Source organism: Pelophylax lessonae (genome assembly GCF_965119305.1).
Source record: "Pelophylax lessonae genome assembly, chromosome: 1".
In the NCBI taxonomy this organism is placed as follows: Eukaryota; Metazoa; Chordata; class Amphibia; order Anura; family Ranidae; genus Pelophylax; species Pelophylax lessonae.
Window position 1 is genome coordinate 235,033,699 of NC_138768.1, and position 14,495 is coordinate 235,048,193.

The following is a 14,495-nucleotide window of genomic DNA, read 5'->3' on the forward strand; positions in this document are numbered from 1 at the left end:
AAAATTTCTGCATAAATACCGTGTGACATAAAAAGTTGCAACGACTGCCCCTAGAGTCTCTGATTTAAAAAAAAAAAAAGTTTGGGGTTCTGAGTAATTTTAGGCTTACTCTTTTTGGGACTGTGCTAGCTGTGAAAATAGACTGTGTGAGTTTGACATTCAGGTAGATGTCCAATTCTATACAGACAGTTTTTCCGGGCTACATATACAATCAGACAAAACGTCACAACTACATCAGCAAGTGAGCAGAAAGGATTAGGAAATTCTCCAAGCCTGCACAATGGCACAATGTTCCACTGGATGTCAGTTCTGCAGATCTTACAACCAGGCCAGTGCCCAAATGTGCCTTTGCAGATTCTTCCTGGTCAAGAGGTCCAGAGTTCCTGCTGGATCATGCAGAAGAAACAACTGACTTCAGCCTCCTAGACCCTGACAAGGTCCCAGAGATCAATCCAAAATTACAGGTTGGACACATCTTTCTGCACAAGGACCAGCCAGCTGAAAGAATGGACTGGCCTCTGAGACTCAATCCTAGTGATAATGGCAAGGTAGAGGTGAAGGTCACAAGACAAGACAATGTGAAGACTTTATTCAGACCTAGTATTGCTCTTGCCCTTTAGTATCCTAAAGCTTGTTGCATTATATGCCCGTTTTTCGGGATTTCAAGACTGATACAGCAAATTTCACTTGTTTATTTGTATTTTCATAACAGTCATTAGGCAGTTAATATATAGTGGTAGCTGATATTACCAGACAGGGAGTATGTTGCTTCCAGCAGTATAGGACAATGCAGTTGCATTTGTGTATAAGCTTTGCTGGCCACCTGGAAACTATTGTTTTATTGCACGTAATTTTTGTACCTTTCTGTGAAATAATTTAATTTAATTTTTGTGTGATTTTCAGTACCTTTCCCTACAAGGCATACACGGAGAGTATGAAAAGCCAATCTTACCCGCCTTAAACACTTTTATAGTAAGTCAACTGCATCTTATTATATTGCCTAAGTCAACTGCATCTTATTATATTGCCTAAGTGTTCTGCATGCAATAAAGACATTCAGAATTCCAAGTGTTTGGTGTGTAAAGAAGACTGTCTGCAGGGATGGTCTCTGCTATATTCAGGTCAGGCATAAAAGTCTCAGGAAGGAATAGTCACTATTACAACAATTGGAGTAAGATTAATTACAAACATTTCAAATTTGCTAATTATTTGTCTATGAACACTAATCACTCAACACACCTTTAATAATGCACGCATTGAACTTGAGAATGTCAACAATTGTTCTTGCAATCCTTTTCTGATCTTCCTTGAACTGTAACACATTTTTATAAAACAAAACATCAGCAGAAAACAGTTTCATTGTAAAATTATTGAATGTGTGAGCCAAAATTACTAAATGATTTTTACTTAAATGTGGTTCTCGTGTATGAAATTCTAATTAAAGTCAGAGAAGAATGATTCAGTGAAATGAAACACACACCCACACACAAAAAAAAAAGAAAATCGATCTTAAAATAATTGTGAACATATGATATAAACACTTCCTAATACAGTTATAGAGGTACCATAACTGCTTTTGCTTATTTTCAGAAATGATTTACCTTTTTTAAAGGTTAAAATGTTCTGTCATGTGACCATGCATCTCTTTTTCCTGACTGTGGGGGGCACAGGAAACTGTGCAGACACACACTTTCCCTGTATTCAATAGGGCAAGATGGAGGCTGTGCTTGAGCAGGGGGTGTGTTCAAGAAGCAAGGTGGGATTAAGAGCAGGTGTGAGCCAGAGGCAAGCTGCGATCGGTTGGGGATGTGGTGGCCGAACAAACTACCCAACACAGGCATGCTGTGTGTCTGCACAGTGTCCAGTATCTCTAAAAGGCCAGCTAAAGGCTGAAAACTGACCACGCTAAAACAGATCAGCTTCTGTGGTCTGTACAGAACAAGGAAAAAAGTAACTGGCAGGACCAATTAGGTACTTCAAATAGAAGAAGTACATGAAAATGGTAGAGACTATGACTTATAAAATACACATATGAGCACAGACAGAAAAAAATATTTAGGGTAGCATACACTTTAACAAATTCAGTTATAGATTGATTGCAGAAAGAAAACCTAAAAAGTTAACTATATCCTTTAAGAATACCTCCTCAGAAGTGCCTGGACTCTCCTGCAATGCTATTCTTGCCCACAGAGACAGACGCTCAACTGTTATTTCTGCTTCAGATAGAGATATGGACTTCAAAAGATTCAAGCATTCATCACTCTGTGGATGCAATAATTCCCAAAGAAAGAGGATTAAATATCTACAAAAATGTAATAAATATAAAAGAGCAGAATGCCAACAATGAAGGCTTGTTTACACTTTTTTCATTACCAATGAGCTTTTTCTGCCATAACAAAAATTAAACAGTGTATTTTAATTTTCATATTTGTGGTTTAAAGGGCTCCTAAAGATTCTAGTACATGAAATGCCCCACTTTTGAAACAAAAAAAAAAACACTCATTACAACAAAACATTGCCCTCCACCAAAGTATGTGCATTCCCCTGCATTGCAGAGGAACTAGGATCAGCAAATTTCACAAGAGGATTGCTATGGGAGAAAAAAATTCAGAGCAGCGTGATTGTTACATCGGCTATAGATAGCTGTATGTCAATAGGCTCACTATTGACGTACAATTTACACCCCCCGCCAAACTATAGGATTACAGTTTTCTATGGAAATGGGGCTGGTGCCCAGCGTGTTGGCTTAGCACATACAGTGCATTGCGAAAGTATTCGGCCCCCTTGTACTTTTCGACCTTTTGCCACATTTCAGGCTTCAAACAAAGATATAAAACAAATTTTTTGTGAAGAATCAACAACAAGTGGGACACAATCATTTAGTGGAACAAAATTTATTGGATATTTCAAACTTTTTTAACAAATAAAAAACTGAAAAATTGGGCGTGCCAAATTATTCAGCCCCCTTAAGTTAATACTTTGTAGCGCCACCCTTTGCTGCGATTACAGCTGTAAGTCGCTTGGGGTATGTCTCTATCAGTTTTGCACATCGAGAGACTGAAATTTTTGCCCATTCCTCCTTGCAAAACAGCTCAAGCTCAGTGAGGTTGGATGGAGAGCGTTTGTGAACAGCAGTTTTCAGTTCTTTCCACAGATTCTAGATTGGATTCAGGTCTGGACTTTGACTTGGCCATTCTAACACCTGGATACGTTTATTTGTGAACCCTTCCATTGTAGATTTTGCTTTATGTTTTGGATCATTGTCTTGTTGGAAGACAAATCTCCGCCCCAGTCTCAGGTCTTTTGCAGACTCCATCAGGTTTTCTTCCAGAATGGTCCTGTATTTGGCTCCATCCATCTTCCCATCAATTTTAAACATCTTCCCTGTCCCTGCTGAAGAAAAGCAGGCCCAAACCATGATGCTGCTGCCACCACCATGTTTGACAGTGGGGATGGTGTGTTCAGGGTGATGAGCTGTGTTGCTTTTACGCCAAACATAATGTTTTGCATTGTTGCCAAAAAGTTTGATTTTGGTTTCATCTGACCAGAGCACCTTCTTCCACATGTTTGGTGTGTCTCCCAGGTGGCTTGTGGCAAACTTTAAACAACACTTTTTTATGGATATCTTTAAGAAATGGCTTTCTTCTTGCCACTCTTCCATAAAGGCCAGATTTGTGCAGTATACGAATGATTGTTGTCCTATGGACAGAGTCTCCCACCTCAGCTGTAGGTCTCTGCAGTTAATCCAGAGTGATCATGGGCCTCTTGGCTGCATCTCTGATCAGTCTTCTCCTTGTATGAGCTGAAAGTTTAGAGAGACGGCCAGGTCTTCGTAGATTTGCAGTGGTCTGATACTCCTTCCATTTCAATATTATCGCTTGTACAGTGCTCCTTGGGATGTTTAAAGCTTGGGAAATCTTTTTGTATCCAAATCCGGCTTTAAACTTCTCCACAACAGTATCTCGGACCTGCCTGGTGTGTTCCTTGTTCTTCATGATGCTCTCTGCTCTTTAAATGGACCTATGAGACTATCACAGTGCAGGTGCATTTATACCGAGACTTGATTACACACAGGTGGATTCTATTTATCATCATTAGTCATTTAGGTCAACATTGGATCATTCAGAGATCCTCACTGAACTTCTGGAGAGAGTTTGCTGCACTGAAAGTAAAGGGGCTGAATAATTTTGCACGCCCAACCTAGTGCATTACCACTAAAAACATTAAAATATCAAAAAGTATACATTATACTCACAAAGCAGGTGTGAATGTACACACATCAACATAATATACATAAAATCTCCAAGGCAGCCAAGGTACCGCACGATGCTGAATGGCATGCAGTGTGGCGAATGTGGCTGCTGTGGCTAGGCTGACACGTTTCAGGGGCGAGCCCCCTTCCTCAGAGATAAAAAAGTTGCTGCTGCTCTTTAATTTTTTAATAAATGTTTTTAGTGGTAATGCACTAGGTCGGTGCGTCCCTTTTCTTTTTGTTGTTTTTTTTTTTCAGAAAAATACTAGGGATGCACCGAAATGAAAATTTTGGGCCAAAACCGAAAATGCAGGATGCCATTGGCCGAAAACCGAAACCGAAAATGACTTTTTCCCCAAATAATTTTAAAATAGGTAGAAGAGGGGCATACGCCAAAATCAGGCAGCGACGTACACCTGTCGCTGCCACCCTGTCACAGTATATGTACTGTGATGGGTTGGCAATAGGTTAATTTAATTACCAATGGTATTTGTATTATGTAGCATGAGGGGGTTAATGTATTGTCACTGCTGCATTAGTGACCGACCAGTGGCAGTTAATTAACCCCTTTGTGCTGCATTAGTGCAACCAGTATCGGTGTTAATTAACACTGGTTGCACTGATACTGGTTGCACTAATGCAGCACAAAGGGGTTAATTAACTGCCACTGGTCGGTCACTAATGCAGCAGTGACAATACATTAACCCCCTCATGCTGCATAATACAAATACCATTGGTAATTAAATTAACCTATTGCCAACCCATTACAGTACATGTACTGTGACAGGGTGGCAGCGACATGCTGCATAATTAATACTAATACCAATGGTAAGCTGCCTCACCTCTCCAACCTCCCCCCCGCATCAGCCTCAGCATCCCTCTCTGTTCATGAATGAAGTGACACACCGGGAGGGAGGGCGGGGGGAGCGGCCGCTAATATCTGTAACTATGTGAGCCTTAACTTCTCTTAAATTCCCTGTCAGCGGCACGATGTATATGAATGAACGGACACTCCGGGCGGGGGGGGGGGCGGGGCCAGCAACCGCTATAGATAGAACAGTGATCCTTCCCTGTCAGCTCAGTGGTACTGTGTGTGAATGAGAACTGACCTGACACCGGGCGGGGGGAGAGGCCGCTAATAGATAGAACAGTGATCCTTCCCTGTCAGCTCAGTGGTACTGTGTGTGAATGAGAACTGACCTGACACCGGGCGGGGGGAGCGGCCGATAATAGATACAACTATGTGAGCCTTCACTTCACTTACATGTCAGGCACGTATCTCCTCTGACATGTAAGTGAAGGCTCACATAGTTGTATCTATTAGCGGCCGCTCCCCCCGCCCCCCTGCCCGGTGTCAGGTCAGGTCTCATTCACATACAGTACCACTGAGCTGACAGGGAAGGATCACTGTTCTATCTATTAGCGGCCGCTCGCCCCGCCCCCCGCCTGGTATGTCACTTCATTAATGCACAGATCGTAGTAGGGACGTCATTGAGAGGCGGGCGGCCGGCCAGAGGCGGGACTTTTAAAACCTGCCCTGCGCCCTCCTCCTTCCTCACGGCGGCCATATTAATTTCGGCACTGTTAACCCATTTTCGGCCGAAATGAGATAGGCTCATTTTCGGCCGATAATTTCGGTGCATCCCTAAAAAATACATAACCAAACTCCACAAAGGGGTGGGTGCTGTGTCTGTCAATGAACATCAGAGAAAAGGATGTTACGGTAAGACAAAAACTGAATTTTTGTAAAATCTTACCGTAAAATTCTTTCTCTGAATCCTCCGACAGTCGCCGCCACTTCATAATCTTCACTAATGGGGTATTGACCTTTGCTCCGTAGGAGTAGCTAGGCAACAAGATTTGTTAATATAAAAGCTTTTAGAATATCACACCCCTAGGGGGCGGTCCCCTCAGTCAATACCTCCCTGCTTCCTGCATTCTCAACTCAATTTCAGTAGCATAGCAGTAGAGTACATAAACAAACCCCAAAGAGGGGCGGGGGCGGCGACTGTCGGAGGACTCAGAGAAAGGAATTTTAAGGTAAGATTTTACAAAAATTCCGTTTTCTCTTACGTCCTCCGACAGTCGCCGCCACTTCATAATCTTCACTAATGGGGGCGTCCCAGAGCAGTGTAGACATGAGGGGTGGGAAAAACGCAGGCGCGCCTAAAGCAACGCAGTACCCACAGCAGAGAAAGGAACCTTACCAAGTAAGAGAACCAACTGGGCAACAGGAAAAAAACGTGCTCAACAGGAGCAACAACCCAGGAAAGAACAAGTAACCCAGGGGTAAAACACGCCAACAGCCAAGGGCCCAAACAAGGGACCCTAAGGCACTGCCGCACTAAGAACTTTACGGCCAAAGGAAGCATCTGCCGATGCCTGAACATCCACTTTGTAAAATTTGGAGAAGGTGTGAACGGACGACCAAGTCGCCGCCTTACACACCTGGGTCACAGAAGCCTGATTACGATAGGTCCAAGACGTACTCAGAGACCTGGTAGAGTGCTCCTTCACAGGGAAAGGAGGAACCTTCCCCTTCAAAGCATAGGCCTGCACAATGGTCTGTCTGATCCATTTGGCGATGGTCGCAGCCGACGCTGCCATGCCCTTCCGAGAGCCCTCTGGAAGAACAAACAGAGAATCCGACTTGCGAAAGGATTTCGTCGATGACAGGTAAACCCTGATCGCCCGAACAACATCCAAGGAATGCAAAGCCACCTCCTTTGGATGCTTAGGCTTCGCGCAAAGCGAAGGCAAGACAATGTCCTCATTGAGGTGAAATTCCGAGATCCTCTTCGGAAGAAAAGAAGGGTTAGGTCGTAAGACCACCTTATCCAAATGAATCACTAAGTAGGGAGAGCTGCAGGACAAGGCCGCCAGCTCCGACACCCTACGAGCCGAAGTGATCGCTACCAAAAAGGCAACCTTCTTGGACAACAGAGACAACGAAATCTCCCTGATCTTCTCAAAGGGAGCATGCTGTAACACGGACAGAACAAGGTTCAAGTCCCATGGAGGTAAAGGATCCCTCCGAGGAGGGGCCAAGTGCCGCACCCCTTGAACAAAGGTGCTAACCAAAGAATTAGACGCCACAGGGCGTTGAAAGAGAACGGCCAGCGCAGAAATCTGGCCCTTAATCGTGGCCAACGCCAAACGCTGGTCCACGCCCATTTGAAGGAAGGCCAACATTCTCGATACCGAGTATGAGCAAGGGGAGTACCCCCTGGACTCACACCAGGCAAAATACGCCTTCCAAGTACGGTAGTAAATGTTCCCCGAAGAGGCCTTCCTAGCCTTGATCAAAGTGGGAATGACCTCAGGGGAGAGACCCCTATCCTTCAGGACCTGGCTTTCAACAGCCAGGCCGTTAAAGCCAGCGACTGTAAAGCAGGATGGAATATCGGTCCTTGAGACAGGAGATCTTCTCGAAGAGGCAGACGCCACGGAGTGTCGACTTCCAGATTTACGAGGTCTGCGTACCAAGACCGGCGAGGCCAGTCCGGTGCCACCAGAATCACTGTGTGCGGTTCCGAGGCTAACCTGCGAAGGAGCCTGGACAGCAGCTGAATCGGGGGAAAGGCATACATCAGACGATACTGATGCCAGGGCGCCACTAACGCGTCTGAGGCATCAGCCCGAGGATCGCGCGTTCTTGCCACGAACCTTTCCACCTTGTTGTTCAGACGAGACGCGAACAGGTCCACATCTGGGGAACCCCACTTCGCGCACAACATCTGGAAGACATCCGGGTGAAGGGACCATTCTCCCTGGTCCAGGGTCTGGCGACTCAGATAATCCGCCTGCCAATTCTCCACCCCCGGAATGTGAACTGCCGTTATCGCCGGGACGTGCGTCTCGGCCCAAGACAGAATGTCGGCTACTTCCCGAGTCGCTCGGGCACTCCTGGTGCCCCCTTGGTGGTTGATGTAGGCCACCGCTGTGGCATTGTCCGTCTGAACCCGAACCGGACGGCCCTGAAGCCTGTCCGTCCAACGCAGAAGGCAGAGATTTATCGCTCGCAATTCCAGAATGTTGATCGGAAGGGAGGATTCCTCCTCCGACCAAGTTCCCTGGGCGGACAGAACGCCCAGAACACCACCCCAGCCCGACAGGCTGGCATCTGTGGTGATCACCGTCCACGACAAAGGACGAAAGGACTTGCCCCCCCGACACCGCCGGGGACTGGAGCCACCACAAAAGACCCCCTCGGGTGAGGCGGCTCAACGAAATCCGCAGATCCAGAGATTGCGGACGCCCGTCCCACTTGGCCAGGATCTCCGCCTGAAGATCCCGGGTGTGAAACTGGGCGAAGGGAATCGCCTCGAAAGCCGAGACCATCAAACCCAGACACCTCATACCCGTCCGAAGGGACGAGCACTGATTGTCCCTGAGGGACCTGACTTCGTCCTGAAGTGTCCGGAGCTTGTCTTCCGGCAGGAAGACCTTCGCTTGAACAGAGTCCAGGATCATCCCCAGGTAGGGAAGACGAACCGACGGAAAATTTATCGTCCAACCGAACTCCTGCAGAGTCTGCTTCGTGATGGACAGGTCGTTCACCAGGCCCCGACTGGTCGCAGACCGAATCAAGATATCGTCCAGATACCCCAAGACAGAGATGCCCTGGGCTCTCAGTAAAGCCAGGACCGGCGCAAGCACCTTGGTGAAAACCCGAGGAGCCGAAGCGAGACCGAAGGGTAACGCCACGAATTGGTAATGATCCTCCGCAATGGCGAATCGAAGGTACCTCTGGTGACCCTCGAAAATGGGGATATGAAGGTACGCATCCTTCAAGTCGATGGAGGCCATGAATTCCCCCGGAACCAGGGCAGCCACCACCGATCGCAGGGATTCCATGCGGAACTTGCGAACCTGCACAAAGCGGTTCAGAGCTTTTAAGTCCAAAATCGGACGCCCCTTGCCCTCCTTTCTGGGCACAGTGAACAGATTGGAATAGAACCCCCGAAATCTGTCCCGATGAGGCACCGGAACCACCACTCCCTGGGCCCGCAGGTCCCGCACCGCCAGGTGCAGATCCTGCAAGCGTTCCGGAGACAGCTGAAGATTTGAGGGAAAAAATCTGCTCGCCGGCCGAGAGAGAAACTCGATCTTGTATCCAGATTGAACGATTTCCTGAACCCACCTGTCCCGAATGCGGGCCAGCCAGGGTTGAAGAAAACCGAGCAAACGTCCCCCCACCCCAGAATCGGGTGAGGGCGCCCCTTCAGGCCGAATTGGCATGGGCAGCGGATCCGGACTGGCCGGACTTCTGCTTACTTGTCCACGGCTTCTTCTGGGAGCCTTGGCCCTTGAAGGGCTTGCCCTTATATTGCGACCGAAAGGCACGAAAGGACCCCTGAGAGGGCCTAAACGAGGTATTCTTCTTACCGCGAACAAACTTATTCTTGTGAGTCTGGGGTAAGAGAGTGCGCTTACCCCCGGAAATTCCCTTAATCAGAGTATCCAAAGACTCGCCAAAAAGGCGAGATCCCGCGTAGGGCAAATTAGCCAAAGTCTTGCGAGATGATTGGTCAACCGACCAACATTTCAGCCATATCAGGCGACGGTTCAATACCGCCACACTCAAGAGGCGTGCAGCCAAAGGGACTAAATCCAAGTCCACATCACACAAATACATGACACCCTGATGAATTTGATCCACCATAGCCAATGTCGTCGGTGGAGCAGAGTCAGCCACCAGGGTGCGCCTGAGCACCTGCGTCCAATCCGCAGTAGCTTGGGCTGCCATAATGGAAGCAAAAATAGGCTTCAGCATAGAACCAGCAACCGTATAAGAATGACGGGCCAGAGACTCCAATCTCCTGTCCGTAGGGTCCCGGAACACCGGGGTATCCTCAGCAGGGATCGCAGTCGATTTATTCAAAACCGCCACCGCGTGATCCACCTGAGGCGGCACACACCAACGCTCATCAGTGGTGTGCGTAAATGGATAACGCAGTTTGAACTTACTGGGCACAGTAAAAGGCTTCTTTAAATTGCGCCATTGCTCATCAACAGCGCGCTGAAATACCGCAGGGCAGGGAAAAGCCTGCGCTGCTTTGCGTTTCCTTTGCGTCCCATAAGAGGACATCAAAGCAGGAGGACACGGTTCATCCTGCAGATGCAGTGTTTCCTTGATAGAAGTAATCAACTCATCCATGAGTGCAAGCTCTTCAGACGAGCCAGGGGGAGAATTCTCAACCCCTTCCACCTCAGCCTCACCCTCAGACCCCCCCAAGGTCCAGAGATGAACGAGACCCTGAGAAGGGCACTCCAGCCATAGCAGCCCCATCGCCCTCTGAATCAGAGGAAATAGACAATCTGGACCGTTTTGCGGATCGATCAGCCATCAGCATCTGCACCTGAGAAGCCAAGTTTGCCACAATAGCAGCCAGATCAGCCCCCTCGGGGGAAGCAGCAGCCCCTTGGCCCCCCACCAAGGTGGGAGGAAACTTGCAATCCTGAGAATCCATGCCCCAGCAACAATAGGAAAAAGGAGTACTGCCCCTTTAAGACAGCGGCGAGCGCAGCCCACCGCACACTACAGTATGTACCGATCCCCACAGGGATAAGAACACTGAGCAGGGAAACACAGGATAATGAAAGGTAAAAACCTGGAGAGACCACACAGGCTGCTGCCACCGATCGCTGTCCCAGAGCAAAAGGAAGTGATGTAATGACTGACCGCCCTATAAAGCCTATGCAGGCTACACAAACATGGCCGCTCGGCTGAGGCATTTTTGGGCAATGAGAAAATGGTGCCGACATGTGGCTGTACGATCGATCGCCGCCAAAATGGCGGCGTTTGGCGCCAAAACACCGCGCCCTACCATACAGGGCCGATCACCACAATTCTGCCGCAAAAAAATGGCGGACCGCAATAGCGGCCGCCGCACAGCATGTCTAAGCCCAGTCTGCCCACACAGTACACATAGCAGAGCGGGAGAGCCCCCCCCCCCCCCCGCAGCCCACAGAAAGGCAGCTATTCCACACAGGAATCTGACAGGGAGCTCAGCACATATACAGACATGCAGGGTCACACAGTCACAGACTGACACCCAAAACAGACAGGTCCCCACATTGAATTGCACTTACCAGTCTGGATGGCGTGGGGAGCCTTCTCCAGCGACCAAACCGCTGTACTGAGGACAGGGAGTGTCGCAGCCAGGACGCAGTGGAACTGCGGTGCGAAACCGCAAATGGCGTCCGGTGAGGTAGCCACCTCACAGGCAGCATCCCTGCAGCGAACAGGGATGGGTCGTTCAATATGCCAGGGAAACCTGACTGAACGCTCGATGGCAGGCTGGGGAACCCCTGGCCCTGAGCCCTGGGATCCAGGGTGGCCAGTCCGAGACCCAGCTCCGCATGATCATCTTCATCCGAAGAAACTAAACTAATGCTGATAAAAAAGAACAGCTAGTAAAAGAAAGAGAAAAATACTCAAAATAAAATCAAAAAGAGGATAGAAGGCTGAGACTGAGAGCCCGAGCACAGGAACAGCTAGCTACTCCTAAGCTAGGCATTAGAAACTGAGTTGAGAATGCAGGAAGCAGGGAGGTATTGACTGAGGGGACCGCCCCCTAGGGGTGTGATATGCTAAAAGCTTTTATATTAACAAATCTTGTTGCCTAGCTACTCCTACGAAGCAAAGGTCAATACCCCATTAGTGAAGATTATGAAGTGGCGGCGACTGTCGGAGGACGTAAGAGAAAATCCAGTTTTCTCTTTCGTTCATTGACAGACACAGCTCCATATCTTCTTTGACCCGTGGGAAGTCCCAAAGCATGAGGGGTGGGAAGGGGGCGTGGTTTAAGCATGGCGCCGAGCAGTCGAATCTGAACAGAGCTCCGTGCATGCCACGACTACTGACCTAGAGCAATGCCTTCTAAAACACCGATACCCCGCACGAAAACGCTGGTAAGTGAGGCCCTGCACATGTCCCTAAGCCTAGCAGATCTCCCTCTCCACACCACATCACTGCCTCCTCTCTCTGCTCCGAGTCTATGGAGGATCCTGGCTCCCCCACAGGCTCAGAAATGCCCTCCCTGATAAGAGACCTTAAAAGAGAATTAGCAGGGATTCTCCATAGCCTGGAAAAATCGATTAAAAAGGACTTGGGAGCAGTGAGATCAGATCTGTCCCATCTCCTGGTCAGAGTAGAAGACTCTGAGAAGTGACATGACTCGCAGGAGGAGGCTATTAAGGAACTCCAACAATCGGTCACAAAGCTTGCTATAGCCCACAGAGCCACTCTCTATAAATTAGAGGATCTGGAAAATAGGAACCTCCACATTACAGGGTTGCCAGAGGCTACCAGAGATGAGGACCATGCAAGTTACGATCTAAGGAGTTCTCAATACTATTTTGGGGAGACCTGTTACAGAACCCCTGAGATTTGATAAAGTGCATCGCGCCCTGAGACCGCGGAACCTGGCCTCTGAATTACCCAGAGATGCGATATGCCGATTACACTATTTTGAGGATAAGAATGCCATCATGACGAAACTGCGGGGCTCTGCACACATTGACTTTGATGGCGCCATTGTTAATATATCCTGACCTTTCCAAGGAAACTCTGGAACGCACAGGGCTTTAAAAACTTTACTGGAGAAGCTGCGTGTTGATGGAGCCACCTATAAGTGGGGCTTCCCCTCATGCCTCATCGCTACAAAAAATGGTAGATCTGCTACCCTACGGTTTTGCTTTCGTTGTTCAAAGACTAAGTATGTACCTTTCTCACCCCCATTTCCTCTTTTCTTTTACTTTTCTGCTCTACACTTTCTTTCTACTGGCATGTCGATATTGGCTGTTATGTTCTGCGAAGGGTACATGCTCTGCTGTTCCAATTACAGCTCTGACTATACTTTCATATAACATCAGAGGCCTAAACAATGCTACCAAAAGGCATCAAGTCTTAGATGAACTTAAAGGGTCACACTGCTCTGTAGCTTTCTTACAGGAGACGCATCTCACTCACCGCACTTCGGTCAGACTCTATTCTCCTACTTTCCCGAAATAGTACTACAGTCTCTCAGACACCAATAAAGCTAAGGGAGTAGCTATTGGTTTCAGCAGAGATGTGCCCTTCCAACTTGACCAGATGTTTTCAGATGATTTTGGTAGATTTGTTTTTCTTAGATGCTCCATCGGCACCACTCTATGCACATTTGCGAATATCTACTGCCCTAATGTAATTCAGCCCCCTTTCATGTCCCAGGTATTGTCAAAATTGTCTGATTTTCCTAAGGGTATTATAATTCTAGCGGGTGATATTAATGTGCCCCTTGAACCGCTTTTAGACACCTCTCAAGGCCACTCAAACGCCCCCTTTAAACGACTAGCTTTTATTAGAAAGAGGCTTCTAGACTCGCAACTTATTGATATTTGGAGAATACTGCATCGTAAAACTAGAGATTATTCATAGTTACATAGTTAGTAAGGTTGAAAAAAGACATCAGTCCATCCAATTCATATTTTTCCAAAACACATGATTCTTACTCGAGAATTGATAATATTTTCATTGACCACCATCACCTCCCCGATACGCTTGGCCTCCATCAGGAACATATCCATCATGGATCATTCACCAGTGTCTGCTGTATTGACACTGCCCTCTCTTACTCCCCGCCCTTCTAACTGGAAACTGAATGATTCCCTACTTCTCAATCCCGTGGATGTGGCTTATTTATCTTCCACACAAACACAGTACTTCACTGATAACGCCTCACCAACTACAGCTCCTTTGCTGCTCTGGGAGGCCAACAAAGCCCCAATACGTGGCACTTTGATCGAACTGGGTTCACGGAGAAAGAGAGAACTTGGCTAACAACTTAAAAAAAGTTTTGCAGCAGATCACTGCCCTGGAAAAAACGCATAAACTCTCGCTACACATCTCACACCGCGAAGCCCTAGAGCTGAAGAGCAGGAACTCAAATCTATTCTTGACCTGGATCTTGAAAGATGCTCGCATAGGTTCTCCCAGATTATATATGAATGGGTAGATAAACACGATAGACAATTGGCATGTTCACCGCCTCTTTGATACCCAAGATCAAGACCCCCTCCGGTGACCTTGCCCACTCAACTCCTCCCATAACTAAAACCTTTAGAGACTTCTACTCCTGCCTATATAACGTCCAAGGTGATCTCTCCACACTCTCTCCTGACTTAAACAGATTATTCACTACCTTAAATCAGCCAACCTACAAAAACCTCTCTAAACGCCTTTTTAAAACTCTAGAGA

The 14,495-nt window shown here is 47.6% G+C and overlaps 1 protein-coding gene across 1 annotated transcript in view; it reads right to left on the reverse strand.

Moving 5' to 3' along the window:
- The window catches only part of KNTC1 (kinetochore associated 1), a 792,142-nt gene that overhangs the window by 333,128 nt on the left and 444,519 nt on the right, over window positions 1-14,495 (reverse strand). Inside the window, exons 31-32 of the mRNA XM_082256649.1 lie at window positions 2,143-2,262; window positions 1,240-1,312 (exon numbers count right to left, since the gene is read on the reverse strand). Coding sequence (XP_082112775.1) covers window positions 1,240-1,312; window positions 2,143-2,262 — 193 coding nt within the window. The remainder of the gene's footprint in view (window positions 1-1,239; window positions 1,313-2,142; window positions 2,263-14,495) is intronic.